The sequence below is a fragment of the Meles meles genome, chromosome 2, assembly GCF_922984935.1.
Source record: "Meles meles chromosome 2, mMelMel3.1 paternal haplotype, whole genome shotgun sequence".
NCBI classification, from domain to species: domain Eukaryota; kingdom Metazoa; phylum Chordata; class Mammalia; order Carnivora; family Mustelidae; genus Meles; species Meles meles.
In genome coordinates, this window is record NC_060067.1 from 208,860,587 (window position 1) to 208,880,967 (window position 20,381).

The following is a 20,381-nucleotide window of genomic DNA, read 5'->3' on the forward strand; positions in this document are numbered from 1 at the left end:
CCAGAGGGGCCCCACGTGGCGCCGGGTAGGTCTGCTGGTTTGCTGAAAGTTTTCCCTTTGGAAACAAGACCCGAACTTCAGCAGCAGTGAAGGCCAGGAGGTAAGACGCACCACCCCGGGAAGGACATGGGAGGGACGGGGCGTTCTGAATTTTACCCCCTGGGGCTGCAAGTCCAGGGTCGCGGCCCCACAGGGCCAGTGTCAGGTGAGGTCTCCCTGGCTCAGGTGGTCTCACTGCGTCCTCACCCAGGGCAGGGGCAGGGGCAGGGCTCCCATCGACCTCTCCACCTCACGACCTCCTACCTCCTAGCACGGCCACCTTGGAGCCCGGGGTTTCAACACATGGATTTCGGGGGGTGCATCCAGCAAACAGCACTAGCCCAAACCCACCCCAGCTGTGGTCTAACACGAATGGTCCCAGGATGCCACAGGGGGGCCAACCCCGCATGGAGGCACGCGGACCCACCAGCTCAGGCCTTAGCCTCGAAGCCACCGAGGCTGCTGCCCCAGGGTCTGCGGGGGGCCTGAGGGACCTGGCCTCCCCCCAAACATGGCGGGGGACAGACACCACGGCAGGAGGAACCCTGGGCTCTGCAGGGGAGGTGCGTGAACAGAGAGACGACGATGGCCCCACGGGGGGGCCCTTCACCGCACGAGCCCAACGCCGAGCCCAGCCAGGCTTCCGACACGGGACTGTGACACATGGCGTCACACAAGGTTTGTCTAAATACGTCAACACCCGAACGCTTTTGAGATACTGAGTTGAGTTTTTTGAGATACTGAAGAAGACCAAACGCCTTTGGGTACCAAGGTTTCAATAAAGCGTACACGGGAGGGCTTGTGTGCTGTTCCACCCGTGAACACACGGAGAAGCCCCGGGTCTCACTCGGCGCGGACAGCCGAAGCGGGTCTGCCCCGGATCCCTCTGTGCGGTTTACGTGGAATTCGTTCCACTCGCGACATCACTCAAAGCACAAACCGGGGTGTCCGTGAGTCCTGGACCTCTCGGCACCTGCCCCAAACCAGAGCCTTCCCGCACACCTCATGGCTGTCTCTGGAATTCGCGCCAAATTCCCAAACCAGCAGGCGGTGTTCCCGAATTCCAAAGGGCTCCACAGGTCACCCTCGACTTGCTGGACCAGAAGTGCCCCTCTGTGTTTCAGGGCAAGAAAAGGCAATTCGAATAGCATATGTTTACATAAAAAGACTTTATTGATGACTTAAGGTAGCAGCTAACGATTTAAGAAAGCCTGGGGAGATATTACTCTGGGGGGGGTAATATATGCACCTTGGAAAATATTTGGCTAAGTCATAAAATTAGCATTTTTAGTCATCTGTAAAGTGCTGAGAAATTCATCTCCAGTGACGCCTGCATTAATGGTTTTAAAGCACTAAGTACGACGCGGATACGCAAGCCCACGTGGTGCGTCATGGGTCTCAGCGCTCGGCCGCACACCCAGACACGCGCCAAGTGATGGGGCGCCTGGACGGCAGCGCTGCCCACCTTGGCCCGCGTCCCACAGCCACACTGACCCGCACCGGGACAGAGCCGACCAGCACCCCTTCCATGTGTTTCCTGCAACAGGGAGACACACGCCACCGCGGCGTCTGTGCCATCGGACACAAGGAGGGAGGCAGAGTCTGGCATTGACGCTCGAGAGTACACGTTGGGAAGGTACGTTGGGAAGGTACTGGGCGTTTTGGTTCAAAGCAAACATCATTCGTGAAACGTTACAGATCTCATATCGACTAAAACGTTGACTGTTAATTTTTAATAGAAAAAATGCAATATAAAAATACTAATTTGTTAAAATATACAATACACACAGGACACCACTTTGGGAAACCCAGTTCACCTCAGAAAGCAAACCAGCGCCGCAGACCGGGGTGTGTTCAGGCTTTCTTCATGGTTGCCAACTCCGGGCGGGAATTTACGGACAGTTTAAATAGAAGCCGGGACTCGGAACCAAGCAAAGTCATTATTCTGAGAATCGTTACTAAGTGTCCACACTACTAACAGGCTGTATTTTGCCAGACGTTCTCAGTCCGGACATTAAATCTCGGGGTGATGGCACAGCGGTGAGTCGGGGCCCCCGCGTGTCTGCGGCGGTCGGGAGTGCGGGTGCTCTCCATCTGCGGCGGTCGGGAGTGCGGTTGCTCTCCAGCAGCTCCCGACGCCCCCCGCGGGCCGTGCGGCAACTCTCAGCGTCCGCACCTGCTTCTGCTCCTGGAGGGCGGGCACCAGCTCACACGAAACACCACCACCGTGATATTGCACGCTTCTTCCCCGAACACCTAGTTCCTCCTCAAGCAGTGCAGACGCAGTCTATGGCCCTGGTCACCGACCCGGAGGAACACCGCCCCCTCGGCGGGCCCGGCTTAGGCGCTCAGCAGGGGGATCTGCCAGACCATGACGGAGGAGGCCAGCTCCTCCGGGCGCTGCTGCCGGGCCTTCCTACTCACCCGCCGGTGGCCCTGGCCCCCGCATGCCACCAGCACAGAGCTGGCTTTCGCCCTCCTGGCCCGCCGCCCCCGGCTCGGCAGGACGCTGGGGAGACGCAGGAGGTCGTAGACCACACTCTCCTCCGATCGGGACTCCAGGGAGCCGGAGCCCTGCGAGGCGGTCAGGGACCCAGATGGCGAGGAGAAATCGCTTCTGTGAGTCCCAGAGCCCAACGAGCCCCCCAGCCAGATGCCGTCCGCGGCGCTCTGACTTGGCCCGGGCCCCTCGCCGGGGGGCGCCTCCTTCTGCTCCTCCTCCGAGGCCTCTGCGCCGGGTGGTGGGCTGTCCGTGGGCTTGTCCTTGTCTGTCCTGACGGTGGCAGCGGCCATGACCAGGAATTTGACAGGCCCGTTGTGCGCGTGGTAGGAGACCATGCCTCTTCCTGAGCCATTCCGCACACGCCGCGTGCAACAGACAGGGTCACAGGGCAATCAGCGAGCATCCCTCTCTCGTCCAAACCACAGAAACCCACGTAGACCTGGGGTACCAACGGACAGCCTCAAACCAGAACAGTGCGTGGGCATGTTCTCGTGGCCTTTTACTGAACGCCCACAAAGCTTTCAGAGTGACAGTCGGGACTTCCGACGCCTGCGGTACAACAGTGGTCCCCCTGCTCCCCATACGGGGTTCCCCTCACCCGCACTTAAGAAACAGATGTGACTTTCCTAAGTCTTGGTAGAAAAATTAAATGCCAGAAATGTGTCTATTTGAGGCACAAGATGCTTAAAATGCCAGCAGCTTCCTGACGTTTCTTGTGACACGAAGGCCCTGTGCTTTACGAGTTCCTTCCATAGTTTTAATTAAACTGGGGACTCTGCTTTCTAGCTATCTGATTTATTTACAGATGGGGGACTTTTCTTTTTCCTTTTCTCTTTTTTTTTTTTCAAGATTTTTATTTATTTGACAGAGATCATTAGCAGGCAGAAAAGCAGACAGAGTTGGGGGGTAGGTGAGCAGGCTCCCCACTGAGCAGAGAGCCCAATGCGGGGCTTGATCCCAGGACCCTGGGATCATGACCTGAGCTGAAGGCAGAGGCTTTAACCCACTGAGCCACCCAGGCACCCAGACGGGGGACTTTTCAATTTAAGAGTGGTATGAAGTTAATTTTAAAATGTTCACCTAACCTAAGAGCACATGTCAGAAACTACCCAGAGGTCTATTTTGAAATAACGATTCTTCCCCGTCCCCAAACACCCTGACCCTACAGGTCGTCAGGTGGGAACAGGGTGTCAAACTGTTTCAAGCGCCTCACAGGGCAGGTGACAGGGACAAGGCAAGCCTGCACCCTTCTTTACCAGGTGCTTGGTGAGCACAGTGGCAAGCTCGCAGGTACTGGGGTGGGGGGGACCCAGAGGGGCAGGAAGGCTCAGACACCAGCGAGCAAGGTGTCCCCGATGTGACAGCTGGGGAAAACATGTCCATGTCACCGAGGGAAGGTGGGCACATGCGTCTCCTACACGCCCATGACTCCGCGCCTGGCACGTGCCCCAGAAGAGCGCGGGCCGGTGTCAGCAGAGGTGGCCAGATGAACGTGTATGCAAAGACGTCTCACTGCCAACAAGCATGCGTCTTGGCAATAACGTCAAAACAAAAAAAAGTCACAGAGGAATATGCGTGTTAGGAGGCAATTCTAGAAAATGGGGAAAATGGCAAAAATACAAATTTGGTTTTGGGGGGTAAAAACTGGCGAGACCTTAGAGAAAACTTGATGATGGAATGAGGATACACAACTCAGGAGAAGGTTCTGTGCGGCTGTGGGGGGACGGGCGCCGAAGGGAGGAGCGGCGTGTTATGCCCGGGGCCCGGGGTCCCTGGACAGGGACCCTTCAGCAGCACTGCGGACCTGGACGTCCACACTACCTGCAATTCTGTGCGTGTGCCGCACACGGACCGTAACAGAAACAGAAATGAAGACAAAGACGAGCAAAATGACTTCTCAACCCTACCAGGTGGCCCGGAATTATGTAAAGATCTATTTGCAACAGCCCACCGCAGCTTACGGAGGACGGAAGGGCGTCTGGAGCCAAGGAAGTCATTGCTGGCGTCATTAGGAAGAAACTGTGGGAACGGAGTCTTCATTACCGTTCTGGTTGATTAACTACAGATCTTCTTCTCTGAGATTTCTTTCTCCCATGGCTGATAGTACGTAATCAATGTAAAATTTAAGATCTTGGTTTTACTTACAGGGCTTACATATCTCTGTATCGTTCATAGCTTTCCACAAACATCATTTTTACCGGTTTCTTTATATTCTAAAATGGGAGCGCAACCACTTTCTTAAACCTCTCTTCACCCCTGATTTTTTTTTTTTTTAAGATTTTATTTATTTATTTGACAGAGAGAGAGAGATCACAAGCAGGCAGAGAGGCAGGCAGAGAGAGAGGAGGAAGCAGGCTCCCCGCTGAGCAGAGAGCCCCATGCAGGGCTCGATCCCAGGACCCTGAGACCATGACCCGAGTCGAAGGCAGAGGCTTTAACCCACTGAGCCACCCAGGAGCCCCACTTCACCCCTGATTTTTAAGTTGTGTCCTGTTCTGTGCTAGGAAAAACTGAACGCTTTGTCAAATATCTTTTTTGCATCTTGCTTTGTTCCTCATCTCGGCTGCCCCCCGAGGCAGATTTCTGAACTGAAACATCCTGACTACAGAGACACACACACCATCTTCAAGCTCATGACCCGGAATCCCAGATCGCTCCCCGAAAAGACTGGACCCGTCTGAACTCCTGCCAACACCGCAAAAAAGCCCGTTTGGACGCTGAGCTTCCTTCTTTGTGATACAAAGTGGAACACACATCCACGGCCACCAAGCAAAATCGTGTCTAAATGACAGAAACTAACACGTGGCAAGAAAGGGAACGTGCAAACACGTCCTGGGGTCAGAGTGTCCCTGGGCCGCTGACGTAAGAAGCACAGAGTACACGTGGGCACTGAGAACTCAAGTCTACACTGAAAGAAAACATACGAATTCCCACCGCGTAAGCAGCTCCCAGCACGCGGAAGCGTGAAGAGGGCTGAGTGAGTGCCCGGGGCGGGACGGAGGCCGGGGGGTGTCTACTCACCAGTCACCTTGGGGATGCCCTGCAGACGCGGGACGGGCAAGGCCACCACGATGCCCAAGCTGGTGCCAACCATCAGCAAGCCATGGCAGACGAGCAGACTGGTCACCGACAGGCGCTGGTGCCCTGGACAGAGAGAGGGAAGTGGAGGGGGTCTCGGCAGCTGCGCGGTGCTGGGGGCAGGCGCTCGGTGCCCCACCTGGAAAGGCCGCCGGCCTCAAGCCCGAGTGCCCGCCCTGCCACCCACGGCCTCCCAGGGCTCTCTGGCCACACACTGTGCTCACTTCCACTGCTGGGGAAGACAGGGACCAGGGGCTGGGCTTCCGTCCCGGGCCGCCAGCAGCAGGAGCCACCAGGCCTTCCAGGAGAGAGGGGCCCCACTGCACCCAGGACGCACGTCCCCGCACGTGAGCCGCACATGAGCCGCGGCCCCTCAGCCACGGGGGGCCTCCCGCAGCGTCTGGCGGAAGGGAGAAGGGCGCGCCCGGGCTCAGCATGAGAAACGGTGTGGGAAATGTCCGCAGGGGACGGCAGAGTCACAGGGGCCGGCACGGCTTTGGCTGCTTGTCCAGTTTGGTTTTATGGCCATGGCCCCAAGGCCCACAGACATCGGACAGCTTGCCATGCGCAGGGCAGCCCGGAGGATGCTGCTGGGCCGTGGGACTCGCCAGGACCACGCTAGGGTTGCGCTTCCGAGGAGAGTCCCGGGACTCCCCACGTCCCTCGGGTGGCTCTAACGCCCACATGTGGACAAGGACAGCTGTTTGCTCCTGAGAAGCGACAGCGGCATTTAAAGACAATGTGCTGCTTCTCTTCTATAGAAACGAAGGTCACTTCCAAGGTCTCTATGTCCCACTGAAAGTCCATCTTGCAGAAGAAACACAGACACAAATGGTCTCATACCAAGGCCCAAAGTAGACAGACGCCACTATTTTTATGTACTTTTCTCGCAATGACAAAAACACACACATACACAAACAACGAAAAACCGAACAAAAAAACCCTAAGACCCCCCCAAAAAACCCAAAACCCCCCAATAAAAAAAACAAAATCTACAAAAAAAAAAAAAGATTTGGTTTTACTTTTCAACATAGACTTATATGTAGTTTTAAAAGCTAATAGTGTTTACGTTCCCAGGAATTCTGGACATCTGCCTGTTTGAATGACTTGGTTTTGGAGACGGGCAGGCACTGTTTATTTTGCATACAGGTATAAAATGCCTATAAAACACACAGGTACAGGTGTGTGGGCACTTTTGGAAGCAAATGAGACCAACTCACAGCCGGTATGACTGAGTGACGCAGCACGTGTTCGCTTATCCGCAGGCTCCTAATAACACACCCACGGAGGGAACAGAAGCAGCAGCGAGCCTCGCAGTGTGGGAGGACACGCACCAGCTGGGGCTCTCTCCAGCCCAGAAGAGAACAGTGGCACGTGGGCAGGGCCTGGCTGCTGGCTAACCCAGGATCGCCTGCCGACTAACCAGCTGCTGGCTAACCCAGGATCGCCTGCCGACTAACCAGCTGCTGGCTAACCCAGGATCGCCTGCCGACTAACCAGCTGCTGGCTAACCCAGGATCGCCTGCCGACTAACCAGCTGCTGGCTAACCCAGGATCGCCTGTTCTGGCAACAGGTGAACTTGGCTTTGTTGCACGCCACCCATAACCAGCCCTCACCAAGCCCCAAACGTGTCACCCCTCCTCCATTCCATATTCTTCTTTCCCCACGTCCAACACTAATGTTCCCCTTTCAGAGACCAGCCTTTCTAGAACTTGACCCCTTATCCTGCTTCTTCCACATCAAAGGTAACTATTCCTCTAGTACCGGCTGGGGAAGCTGCAGACACTTTGCATTGTTACGATCCACCAACAATCAAGAACGAGCAAAACAAAACCTCCCAGGGGTACCACCAGTCTCCCTCCCTTTAAACGAGGGTTAAAGACTTAAACACGTATACATAGGGCAGGGTCCCCGGCCAGAATACAACCTGCACTGAATTTGTGAGATTTTGACAACTTGTTTTACTGCCCACGTGGGCAGGGGACCCAGATAACGTCTCAGAGGTTTTCACCAGGCTTCTGGGCTTGCAGAATTTAAAATCCTATCAAACACGTAAAGTCAATTAACCTGACTGGGTCAGGTTCTGCTGTTAACTTTTCCAAACCGAAATCTAATTTCAATCTCGTTACCTCCCTGGTTCCCACTGCTCTTCAAACGTCTGCAGCAAAGCTCCTCCCTCACGCGTATGCACACGTGTGCGCCCACACGCATGCATGCACACACACTCACCCACACTCACGTGCACGCACCTGCACCAACACATGCACACACCAGCACTCGGGCCTTGAGCTCGGCCGTGCCCTGCCTGGCTCCCCTCCTGGCCTCCCTGCACGCACTGGAGGGCTCTCCTGGCTCCTGACAGCCCTTCTTTCCGACTCCGCACACTCCTCTCACCTCTGGAGGCTGGTGTCTGATGGTCTGACCCACGCTTTCTGCCCTGCCCCCGTCCCTCATCGCGCACCAGACGGGATGCATTCCCCCACTGCAGCCCCTTTCCTGACTCCCCATCCACGTCCCAGACCCTCTTTTTCTTTCCTACAGGCTGCTCTGCTCAGCTGCACCCAGTGCAGGGTCCTGGTTTTCCCAAACCGGCATTTTGTGACCCCACGTCTGTTGATGATTGTATGTTCTTCCCAAGAAACCCAGGTCCCAAATCTCAGACGTTCCGGCCCTTCCTCCCCTCATCAGTCTTGCCCTGGGGCACTCTGCTTCTCCCTGGGTTCTCGCTGCTGCTCACTCACGTGGGTCCCCCTGGACCACAGGAGGGCCCCGCCATCCTCCCCCCGCATCCTCCGCTGGCTGCTGCCAGACGCTCCTTTCAGACTCAGCCTTGCCAGACTCTTCCTTCCCTCCGTCCCCCGCCCCTGCGCAGCTGCCGCCTGCCTGTGCACACACGTGCAATACGCCTGCAGGTCCCAGCCATACGCTCACGTACACGAGCCATGAGCCTACAGGGGCTGGCGGGGGCCTGCACACACCCGTGGTGTGCTTACGCGCATGCATACAGCAGCCACGCGTCTGCACGCACGCCGGCCACGTGCTCACGTTCAGCAGCTACACACATGCACCAGCTCCATGTTCATGTAACGAACACACACTGTCCACATCTTACACGCACCAGATGCGGGAGAATATTCTAGCTACACACGCGTATAAACCAGCTCCGTGACGCAGAAGCACACGCACGCTGGCCAGAAGCTCGAACAGACTGGCTACGTGACTAGACACTGCCTCCAAGTGTGTACCTGCTCGTGACATGCTCACACACGCCAGCCACACGCTTCTGTGTACGCAGCACACGTGGGACACATGTGCGGTCACAGGAAGCTCCATGTTCACACACACCAGCCACATGCGCACACACTGGCTCCACGCACGCACACACTGGCCGCACGCACTGGCCACCCGCTGTCCCCACAGTCCCACTTCTGCACCCGCACCTGTTTTACCGCCTGTTGGGGGCACCCTTCCCGCTCTGTGCCTGGGGGGCTCCCGGCCGAGACACGGCATCTCTGGCTTCCCCCGAGAGCCCTCCCTGCCCCGGTGCGTCTTCTCCTTCTCTCTGTTCTTCCACGTGAGGTCCTTACTCCCCTCGTCTGGTCTCATTGGGCTCAACTACAAGCAACGTCTACGGTGAAGGGCTTCCGACGACGGGAACCGAGCTCCCGTCTGGTTCCAGGATGAGGCACAGTCTCACTCTGTGTCCTTGCCCGGGAGGGGCCAGGCCTGCGCACCACGCCCCCTTCTCCCCCGGGACCCTGCCCGCCGGCCCGATTACCTGGCAGCATGTGGTGAACGGGGGTGGCTATGTTGACGTCCTGCAGGTGCTTGAGTGTCTCCGTGTGGAAGAGGCGAAGCGTGGACCCAGAGGTGAAGGCGATCCAGATCCCCACACCAGCGATGACCATGTGAGAGACCACCATGCCCTCCTCCTGGTGCGCCTCCAGCTGGTTCTGGGGAAATCAAGGAGACGTGATGCATGGGGCTCCAGGTACAGCCAGAGACTTACCACGGTGTCACCATCAGCCACCGCTGGCCACCGCCAGCCCCCACGCCGCAACTCAACAGCCAGGTGAGACAGCTGCCCTCACTGTGAGCACCCAGCTGGCACTCCAGAGGGGCCCAGCGTGACCCCCAAGGACCTACGGCGAGGGGACCACCACTCCAAGGCCACAGACACCTCTGTGCCCAAGACACAAGGGAGCGACCAAACGGCACTCGTTCCGCTCTGAAGCAGTATTTCCCAGCGACCCTGACCCTCACGAGCTGCCGGAAGGCCTTCCCTCTGCGGAGGTGAAGCCCAGGTTGCTGGCAGGTCATCAAGCGCAGGAGAGCAGGGCAGCTAGAAGGTCGGGGATCATGAAGGTCAGCCTGCGCCCGGGGATGCTGGTGTGCAGCCCGCAGCCCCTTCCCCAAACCCGGAGCAGGGAGTGGAGGCCGTGCCCCGGCCGCGGGAGAGCCCTGGGAAGGCCTGCCTGACCGCACTGCTCCGAGTGCTCGTGGGTGGCCCACGGGTCCCTGGGTCTGCACCCAGCCCTGGCCTGGTCCCCAAAGGCCACCTGCTACTTCCCTGCGGGACCAGGTCCTTCCCGAGCGTCTAGCCAAGCTCTGCCCCGACCCCATCCTGACAGCCCTGACCCACGAGGACCCGTGAGAGGGGAACTCGGCCACAGCAGGGATGGGCCAGGGCCAGGCCCAGGCGGGCAGCAGGTGGCGCTCCCGACAGGTCCGGAGGAAGGGTGACCAGGGGTGAAGTTCACAGCGTCAGCATCAAGACGCGGCACCTTCAGAGCAGCCCCTAAGCCCCGCAGCCGATCAAATCCCCTGCGACCCTCCAGAGGGCGGGGAAAGCAGACGGGCTCGCGTCTCAGATGGCGGGGCTGCTCCTCAGCATCACGGAACGGGGTGCTCCGAGGCCATCACCCCGCCGGGCAGGCCGTGTTCACCCGTGCCGTGTGCCTACCCCACAGAGAGGGGCCACCAGGCTCCAGCCCTCACCCACCCACGCCCCGCGGAGCCCGCCGGAAGCCCAGTGGAGGGCGAACGTTCCCGCAGCAGTCGGGGGCAGAGCCCTTGTCACCTGCGCCCAGAGAGACCCAGGCGGGCGGGACCCCACTCTCCGAGCTGGCCTCGCCCACCCCCTCCACGCCCACCACGGGAGCACATGCGGCCTGACCCACCACAGACTTCCCGGGGAAGGAAGTTCTGTTTCCAGCTCTGGGGGCCAGCACAGAATTCCTGAGGAAGCGGAGGGTCACTACACCCCACAGCCACGTGTCTGCCCGTGGGGCTGATCAGTGGGACAGTGGCGGCGGGGGGACCCTGGGAGGCTGCGGAGACTGGCAGGCACCCCCGCACGTGCTCCCTCGCCCCTGCCAGGACAGGCCAGCCCTGCCCTCCGGGACCCCCAGACATCACCATGGCACAGACTGCTGGCCCTCGAGCGACTCCAGCAGGCCCGGGGTGGGGCCCAGAACTATTTCTAGAATGTTCCCACAAGTGCTGCTGGGCCCCGGCCACCTTCACGTTATTCATTTCCTGCTGTTTGTCTTCTGTCCTCTAACTGGTCAGGCCGCACACCTCCGTGCCATGCTCCCTGAATGCCACGGGAGTGTCGGGTGTGGGGTTGCGCACGGTCCGCACGGTGCTCCCTGAACGGTGCGGGAGAGCCGGGGTCGCCAGGGCCCGTGACGGCTGCCGCTACGCTTTCCTCACTTCGTGGCCGGTCCCTCGTCTTCCCAGAGCCGTGCTTTCTGCAGGCCCGTGGGCCCTGTGGGGTTAGCCCGGCTGGCTCCGCCACGTGGGTGGTCTCCAGCAGCGGCCCCCCAGCTGCCAGCAAACTGACCTTCAGACAACACGAAGGTCAGAACGTCTTCACACATCAGATCCCTCGGCGGCTCGCCGTCCTGTATGGCAGGGGCCGTCCCAGCAGAAAGGATGTGCCCCTGAGAAAGCCAGCCAGATGCGCTGCCTCCCATGGGATCCCCCTAGTACGGTGACCCCGAGGGGCCTCTTCTGAGAGCTTCCAGGTGCGGGGGAGAGAAGTCCCAACTCCCAGATGTTCCCACCACGTCTGTGCCAACCGAACCTCCCACCGGGCCATCGGACGTGCCCACACCCTTCTCCCACCTGAGACGCTCCAAGAACTTTCCTTTTAGGGATCCCTGCTCTGCCGGGACAGCCCAGCCTCATGGAGGTTCTCGGGTGGGAATAATTTACACTGTTTCTGTCCTGCCCTCCATATTCTTGGCATCAAAGCCACGATTCCTCCCTTCCTACCAACTGCCTAGCCTGGCCAGAGCTCAGACCTGTCAGCTTCAGGAGGCAGGGCTTGCAGGATGCTGGAGACACACATCCAGAAGGAAACCCGAAGAGCTACCTGTGACCAACGGGAGGCATCTGGACCTTGCGGGTCTGAGTGTGGCACCTGGTGACCTTCCTAGGGCATCCCTTCCTCTGCTGCCGTCCTTGGGCTCACGTAGTCAGAGCCCATCTACCCTGGTTCGTAAGGATTTACTGCTCCCCTGACCACTGTCTACCCGCCCTCCAGCTCATGTGGGGGCTCCGGGCTGCAGGCTGACATCCCATCTTCTGAGACCCCAGAACACGCCGCCACGTGTGTCCCAGAATAGGCTTCACGCATGTTTTAAGACACGTCTCAGTGAGCGCTGGCAAAATGGCTGCAGGTCCTACCCTGCTGCGCCGACAATCCTTCCCCAGGAGAGCGTGGACAGACGTCATCCCCTGGCCACGATGTCTACGGCTTATGACGAGCTTGTGGAGGTTCCCACCAGTCACGGCAAGGTGCCCGCGGTGTGCTTGCATGGACGACGGGGGTCCTCCCCAAGCGGCCTCCTATCTCGAGGGCCATTCATGTGCTGGTGAGATTTCTAGTCGGGACCCGACTCATTCCGTTGGCCAAAAGCAATACCTTTATTATCTGAGCTCACTTCGAGAGGAGGCAAGGAATGATCGCGGATGGCTCGGCTTCTTTGTCCTCTAGTAAGAATTCCTTCTTCTCAGGACGTTAACTCTCAGTCACAGAGATGGACAGTATTTCCTGCATTTGTCATTTACAAAACTTTCTTCTTGTACAATCACATACATGTACTAAATGGGAACAAAAAACATTCTAAAACTTTACCACATTCACTGTCTTCTTTACTATGACATCTTCTTCTTCTTCTTCTTCTTTTGTTTAATATTTTATTTATTTGCTAGAGAGAGAGAGGGAGAACACAAGCAGGCAGAGAGGCAGGCAGAGGCAGTGAGAAGCAGGCTCCCCGCCGAGCAAGGAGCCCAACGCAGGACTCCATCCCAGGACTCCGGGATCACGACCCGAGCCGAAGGCAGCGGCCCAACCAACAAAGCCACCCGGGCATCCCACTATGACAACTTCTAAGCATGGGTCATGCTCAGAAAACCTCCCCCACAGCAGAATAATGAGAACATTCTACTGCTTTTCATCTAAGTTTGTGACTTTGTTCATGTTTCACAATTTTCTCCCTCTGGAACGTGGAGGAGGGTAAAGAACCGGGGCCTACTCACGGCCCCCTGAGTCCACGGGGCGGGCTCTCTCCTGACCCTCCACTGAGTAATGCCAGCCTTGCATGGATCGGAAGGGCCCCAGACCAGGGCCGATTGTCCCCGTGTCCCCAAAGACCCTCTATCACGCTCATACTAAACGCAGTGTTCGCAGTAGTGTCTGTGTCCGTTAGCGGCTCAGTAATGCGCCATGCCCCCACGGACACACTGCTGCACGCAGCTGGATTGCCTAGTTGAGCAGACAGATCTAGGAGGGACGTCCTCCTGGTGCGGGGCCGCGGGCCAGGGCGCCCTGACCGCCAGCGTCGCAGCTCAACGGAAGCACATCCCTCCCGGGCCGCGGACTCACCGAAAACGACTCACCTCTACCGTGTGCGTCTCGGTGCTGATCGTGAACACCAGGCCTCCGGAAGCCGCCCAGAGCGTGTCCTCTGCCATGACGAGGCTCCTAACTGGCAGGACGCCTAATTTTATCACTTCCTGAGGGTCGGAATTCCAGGATCCATCTTAAAAGAGAAAGTTACCTTCACTCAGACTCCGCTATCCGTGCGCAGGACCTGGGGGCAAGGATCACAGACTGTACCTTGCTTGTCCTTCGGTGTTTTTAAGGAAAACCCATCCTGGGGCTAGAACTCATGAGCCTGGGTCTCAGGTCAAGGCTCTACCAACCAAACCAGCCCGGCGCCCCACAGACGGTTTGAAACAACAAGCAAAATACTGTTGGTAATTCTGAGGCTGTCGCCTGGGTCTGGGTGTCCCAGGCTCGCAGAGCGGGCATCCTTGCCATGAGGCAACCTAAGTGACGATGCACGGAGCAACGTTCAGACCCCGGCCGGGCCGCCCGGTACGAACCATCCAACCCCATCTCGGCTTCCTTCTCTGCAACAGGGGGACAACTCAGCCACACACCCCCAGGGCTGCGTGAGAGCGTGAGGGGTGACAAGGCGACCAGAGGCTCGGCACAGCGCCCGGCCACCCGCGTCCAGCGAGTCCTGTCATCTACGGCGACACGCACAGAACGACTCCATCGTCAGGAAGGCTCTGCTCCCGAGACAGTGTGGGACAGTGTTTACGTGTCCCCGTCACCGGCTCTCCCCTCTGAAATTCCCCTTGCCCCACACGGTGTATCAGGACCGACCACATCTTCACTGAATTTCAAAAAATAAAAAGCCAGAACTGAGGAGGCTCAGGAACTCCCTGCATTCCTGACGCACAGGCAGGGATGAAATATTTTGGTTTGAAAATATTTTCAAAGACCTACTGAGGGGTTCTGTCCCACTGGACATGAAGTGTGAGTCGACGGGGACGGCAACAGAAAATATCGAAAGCCAGAGCTGACGAATGTTTTCAAAGTGACGGCGTGACTACCCTGGGAAACAGAGAAACGGATTCTTCAGTGCTTGAAGTAACCCTCACTTAAGCCATCGTGCCTAAAAACACAACTACGGCTCTGAGTCCGGCCTCTCATCCTCCCGGAATAAGCCGTCTGAACACGGAAGGCAGCAAGGTCTCGGCTGCACACCAAGGGCTGTTCCTGGCTTCTGCAGGAACCACCGAACCTTCTAACGCGAACGCTGTTTGTGAGTGACCGTCCCGAGCTGAGTGCGCAGACGCCAGGATGCCCCGAGGCACATTCTGCATTTCGAGCCGTACGTTCTGTTATGATTCAGCTGCAGTGGAAACGCTTCTACGCTGCAGTTAAAGCCAAAAGATGCTCTCGGGCCAGGTCCCCTGGGGGTGGTAGGGAGGGCACACCCTTGGGCCCTGGGCAGCAGGGGGCAGCTCTCGCCGACGGACCACCTGCCTGGGGACAGCCTCTTTCTGGAGTCTTCGCTCCCCACCGGAGCGCTCCGCCGGACTGCCCAACCAGCGGCCCCAGGACATGCCGAGGACATACTGAGCCGACACTTAAAAATCAGGCAATTCCCTACAGATTTCCAGATTTCAAGCTCCTTAAAGAGTTGAAGACTTGCAACAGAGCTTGGCTGAGCAGTGGTGGGAGCGTGAGGGCCTCCAGCCAGGCAAGCCTCCCGCCGCGGAGAACACAGCAGCCATGAGGCACCCTCCCTTCCAAGACGACACTCAGACGGCCCGGCGCCCGTGAATGTGAGCTCCACAGCCCCCAGCAGCAGAGAAACGGGACCCGTGGGAGCGGCCGTCCGCAGAAAGACAAGTCACGAGCGCTGGGGAGGACATGGAGAGCAGGGAACCCGTGTGCGTGGCCGGCCAAGCCAGAGCCAACGGGGAGGGGAAACAGCGCCCCACGGTGACGATTCACTGTACCTGAATCAACACACGCTTCTCTCTAAACGCAGCTGAGCCCGCACAGAAGCCACGCGTCCCAGCCGCTGCTCACTCCACGGGGCACGCCTGCTGTCCGCTGCCCACGGGAGGGCCACGGCCACCCCCGCTCCTTCCCACCTTCCCAGCTCCCCCTCCCAAGGGGTAGCAGCAGCCCTGGTATCCTGTTCCCCCGGACAACAGGCCTCCCTGCAGAGGCTCCGACCCACTGCCTCCCGGGGCTCCCTAGGCATCGTGAATGCCCCGAGGTGGGAGAAGCAGGACTCGCTCCCGTCGGCAGCCACTGGTGATGAGCCCAGGGTCACTGGAACCGAGTCAATACTCAGGTTGTCCCTGAGACGGTGAGGGACAGCAGCCCAGCACCCGGAGGTCCCAGGGAGGGCCACGGGCAGGCAGACATCAGGAATGCGGGGCCCAAGGGGAGCCGGGGAACCCGCATTCCCTAAGGGGTTTGGCCCTCGGCTTCCACACACCTGATCCTCGGGGGGCTGCCGGGGCTGCCGCGGGACCGGGGAAAGGGAGGTGCCAGTCTTGAGGGCCACGGCGTCTGCAGGGACCCTGCCACGGGATTGGCGCCCCTGGAAGAGGAGCTCGCGGTCTATCGGCCAGGAGGACGCTGTCCTGCCCTGAGGAGGTGTTCTTGGCAGCAGAGAGCGACTCCTGGGGATCGACCGCTGCCCCCAGCCGGGGCTCCAGCTTCTGGAGCCAAAGTCAACGCCGTGGCACCCGGGCCAACCAGACGCCATATCTGACTGCAGAGGCTGGGGGAGACGCTCAGAGGGGCATGGGCTGGCCCGGGGAGCGGGTGGGGAATCCCGCACGGCCACGTCATCCCCAGAACAAGGGTGCAGGGAGGCTGGCTGCCGCGGTGCGGTGAACGGCAGGCGCTTGGGGAACTGCAGCTCCCAGGCGGCAGGAGTGGGCATGGGCAGGACGCGGAGCGGCTGGACGTCGCCGGCCTCCATCCCGGGAGCTGCGGCCTGGGGGCCCCAGGAGGCTACAGACCCGCTGTGCCCCTCTGGAGTCCCCGAACCCCCCGGAATGCTGGGCAGCGCCTGAGACAAGAGGGAGCCTGAGGGGGTGGGGGGGTGCAACGGCCAGTGCACGCGTCTCGGGGTTCCTGGCTGTGGGGCTGGCGCAGACCGGCTCCGGCCACTCCCACGGGTGGCCTGCGTCACCTCCCCCCGAGAAGACAAAGCCCCGTGGCCTGAGTGATGGCAGGGGCCACGAGGAGGCCGGGGTCCCACCCATTGGGAGAAGAACACGTGTGGACATCAGTCCTTTGTGGAACGGGGACAGGTCAGCCAGGCGACCCACGTCTGAAACCACTTCCCGCCTGGGCAGCTGGGGTGCAGGCGCTTCACGCCGTCCGCTCGGGGTTGAGGAAGCCACACGCACCTCGGGATGCACAGTGACAGACACGGGGACATGACCCGGGACGTGAAGCTCCGTGCCGAGCAAACCCCCAGAAACGCCACGAGAGTGGACGCATAGACGCGCACATGGTGCAGACATGCTTACCTTCTGCCTTGGCGTAGACGGCCACGGCGCCGTTGACCAGGCCGGCGTACAGGCTCTGGGGCGTGCAGGCGAGGCTCATGACCGTGGACTTGTCCGGCGTGAAGAAGTGCTGCAGACGCACCTTCTTGGAGCCTTGGCTGCTCTTGTACACAGAGATGCTACGTGGGAGCCAGGAGCCGGTGAGTGTGTGCTCACGACCGGCAGCTCCCGCGGCGCCCGGCCCCGCCCCCGCCCCGGCCTGCATGGGAACGCTGCTGCCCCCGATCTCGTCCCACGGCTGTGAAGGAGACACCGTGGAAGAAACCAGTTCTGCGGCGACTTCACAGCAGGAAAACCCCTGCGGCAGCCCGTGAATGGGGGCAGTGCTCCGCCCGCGTACAGCCCAGACCACGGCCCTGTCCTACCCCAGAAGTGAGTGGTCAGCCGCTTGGAAAACAGGAAGAGACAGGCTGGGGACACCGCCCGGCGGAACTAGAAGGTCCCCGGTGGTCACTCCCACGGGCGGCGACCCAGACGGGGCGGGCGACCGTCCATCCCCGCACCCCGAGCTCCTCCTCAGGGTGCTGGCAGCGGGCTCACCTCCCCTCCTCAGTCCCCAGGCAGACGGTGGGCACGCCCAACACCCCCCGGGCCGCGGCCTCAGGTTCCACCTGCCGCTCCTCCGTGGGGACGAACACCATGCACAGGATTCGAGACTCCACGTTGAAGCACTCGATGACTTTGGGGTTGCAGTTTTGAAACGAGACGATGGCGACCTGGCCCATTTGGCTGGTGCAGCTTCCGATCTGGGCCGGGGGTTGGGAGGAGAGAGGAAACGCCTGGGTGTCCACAGCACGCCGACCCCTGCCCCCCAGGACACCCAGTGCCGCGGGGACATTCCGGGTTGCCACGGGAGCGGACGCGCCTCCCGGACTCCAGAGCGGCTGACACAGGCTGCGACGAGAGGCCGCTTCTCCTTTTCAGCGAATGGGGTTACTTTCCCTTTTAATTTTTGTAACGAGAACACAGTTTGGGTTTGTTTTTAATTCCTCTTTCTACCCCAGAAAGCCACGTCCCAGCGCCATGCAGCCGTGGCGGCCTGCTCGGCACAGCACAAAGGCTTCCAAGCGTGAGAGTCGGCCCGACGTCACCCAGCACTCACCCCAGCAAACAGGACTTAAAAATAGCGTGTGTCACAGCGCCTCCCATGTGGCCACCGGCGTGAGCGTAAGGCGGTGTGCCGTGGCCCTGGGACACTGGCTGGCCGTGGGCTCCCCCGTGACTCTAACTGCCAGGTCCCTAGGCACCCCACAGGCTTCGTGCCCAACGTGAGGTCTAACTGTTTTCTCAGCGGGAAAGAGTCAGATCTGGTTAAGGGAAGCATCGCCAGGACAGAGCGCTCAGGGTCCTGTGGGGAAAGCCGGCCTGGGGGCAGGGGCTCCCGGGTCCCCTTTCCTCTGGGCGTCCCACCCCCTCACTTGCACTACAGTGTTTCCAGGCTACAGAGACGCGTCCTGCCAGGGGAAGGGTGCCCACCCACCAAGCCCTGCTCCGGCTGGCGGGGATGCAGGCGGGATAGGAGCAGGAGAGGGAATCAGGCACCAACTACAGCCCCAGTGATGGGAGGATGTCTCTGCTGAAATTCGAAAACCTCAAGGAAATAAGCCCGTCCCTCCTTCGCAGCTGGACGCGTGGAATGACCCAGTTACTCAGGCCGTTCCTTCTCGATGCTCAGGGAGGAGCCCCGACCGCAGAGGCTGGGGCTGTGGGAAGGTGGAGAGGTCACCTGAGGGCAGGGCACCGTGGTGGAGGACAGCAGGGCACCCATCAGGGAGCACATCTAGCACGCAAGGACCATCTCCCTTTGGCAAGAACAGAAGTGCCCACTGGGATGGGAGCATAATTCAAATGCAGTATTTCATTTGGAACAAATTAATTTTAATTGCAAAGTTTCCAGTGTAAAAAGCCGATACTGTCTTAGAAGGCGGGAGAAGGTCGCATGCAATTCAACCACCCAAATTGAAGAAATTACTCTCATATTCGCTAAACTGGTTGTCTCCAGGCTGAGGCTAAGCCCACAAAGCTTTAGATGAAAAAGAACATTTTAATTCCTGAGAATTGGACATTTTCCAAAAGCGTTCAGTCCCCTCGTGGGTGGTTTGGGACTTCCGTGTTTATAAACACAGCCCGGGGCACACAGCGACCACCCGCAGGGTCTGGGAACCTCTCAAGCCCACACCAGCCATGACCACGGACCCTCAGGAAGCCGCGCCCGGCATGCAGCGTCTTACCCACAGGAAGCCGTGCGCGGCGGCCAGAGAATCCAGCTGAGCCTCGCTGTTCACGCAGGGCTCCGGGTTGTACGCCGCACACTCGATCTAACGGGGATGACATCAAACACCCACACGTCAAAAAGGGACCGGGAGGCATCCAGAAGACAGTGTCTTGAGTGGATGACAGACTTCTGACAGTCACAGAAGCGGCACATTACTACTTTTTAAAGGTTAAAACAGAAAAAAGAACAGATGTGGGTGTAAGCCTCAGAAATCAGCTTCTCAGAGGCAAACGTCAGTCTCCACTCTCGTATTTTCAGACCCCGGCAGGTGCCGCAGACGTCCGTCACGGGGCGCACTGCCCCTTCTGCCCTCTGCCCTCCCGGGAGCTCCAGGGCGGAGTGTCGGCCAGAGTCCAGGAGGGAGAAGTAGGAATGGAATGTCTTTGCTCGTCGCACACAGAAAGACATAGCATGTTCCTCTGAACGCACCCGCCACGGTGCTAGGACAGACAGCCGGGAACACGGATGAACCCCGCGTCAGCCCAAGCCTGCCGTACTGCGGGCAAACATGAGGCTCTCACTGTGACCCACTGTGGGCACTGGACATGGCGGCCACTGGCAGCAGAGTGGACAGATTTGACACGCGCTCACGTAACTAACAATGCCTGGAATGCACCAGGTGCAGCGAGGACCCCCAGAACTCCCGACGGCCGCTGGGCAGGAAAGCCGGCTTTCATCTCCATATTCCAGCAATCTTAATTCCGAAACAAATACCCCCAGAGAAATGCTGACCGTGGCTGACTTGGGGAGACCACGTGGGACTCTGCCCGGACAAGGGGGCACCGTCTCCATACACAGTGGACCCCTCCTCCAGGCCCCCCGTCCATCACCTTGAACTCCTGCTGCTTGGCCACCGTCACCGGCATGTGTCCCACGAGGAGAGGGTGTCTTTCCTTCTTGATCTGATTCCCGTCATCTTCCACGCAGAACCAGCCCATGTGGTTCTCCTCCTCTGCGGGCGTGTGAAGGAGAACCCGGGAAGGGCGGACCTGAGCCACCCGTGGGTCGACACGGCCCTACGGACGCCAGACGTGGACATCACAGCCTACGCCAGCCCGCAGAGCTCAACACAGCTGCCG

General features: G+C 59.3%; 1 protein-coding gene across 7 annotated transcripts in view; it reads right to left on the minus strand.

The window, feature by feature from the left end:
- Positions 1-1,189: 1,189 nt before the first annotated feature.
- ARHGEF10 (Rho guanine nucleotide exchange factor 10) overlaps positions 1,190-20,381 on the minus strand; it is a 93,773-nt gene continuing 74,581 nt past the window's right edge. For 5 of the 7 annotated variants that reach the window (XM_045991642.1, XM_045991635.1, XM_045991607.1 and 2 more), the window contains 8 exons: positions 20,133-20,254; positions 19,259-19,345; positions 17,568-17,773; positions 16,989-17,146; positions 13,530-13,672; positions 9,400-9,574; positions 5,564-5,686; positions 1,190-2,885 (listed from right to left, as the gene is read on the minus strand). In XM_045991642.1, coding sequence (XP_045847598.1) covers positions 2,380-2,885; positions 5,564-5,686; positions 9,400-9,574; positions 13,530-13,672; positions 16,989-17,146; positions 17,568-17,773; positions 19,259-19,345; positions 20,133-20,254 — 1,520 coding nt within the window. In that variant the 3' untranslated portion in view covers positions 1,190-2,379. Of the gene's footprint in view, positions 2,982-5,563; positions 5,687-8,889; positions 9,237-9,399; positions 9,575-13,529; positions 13,673-16,988; positions 17,147-17,567; positions 17,774-19,258; positions 19,346-20,132; positions 20,255-20,381 lie in introns of those variants that run through there. The other 2 variants (XM_045991650.1, XM_045991660.1) reach the window with 2 other exon arrangements.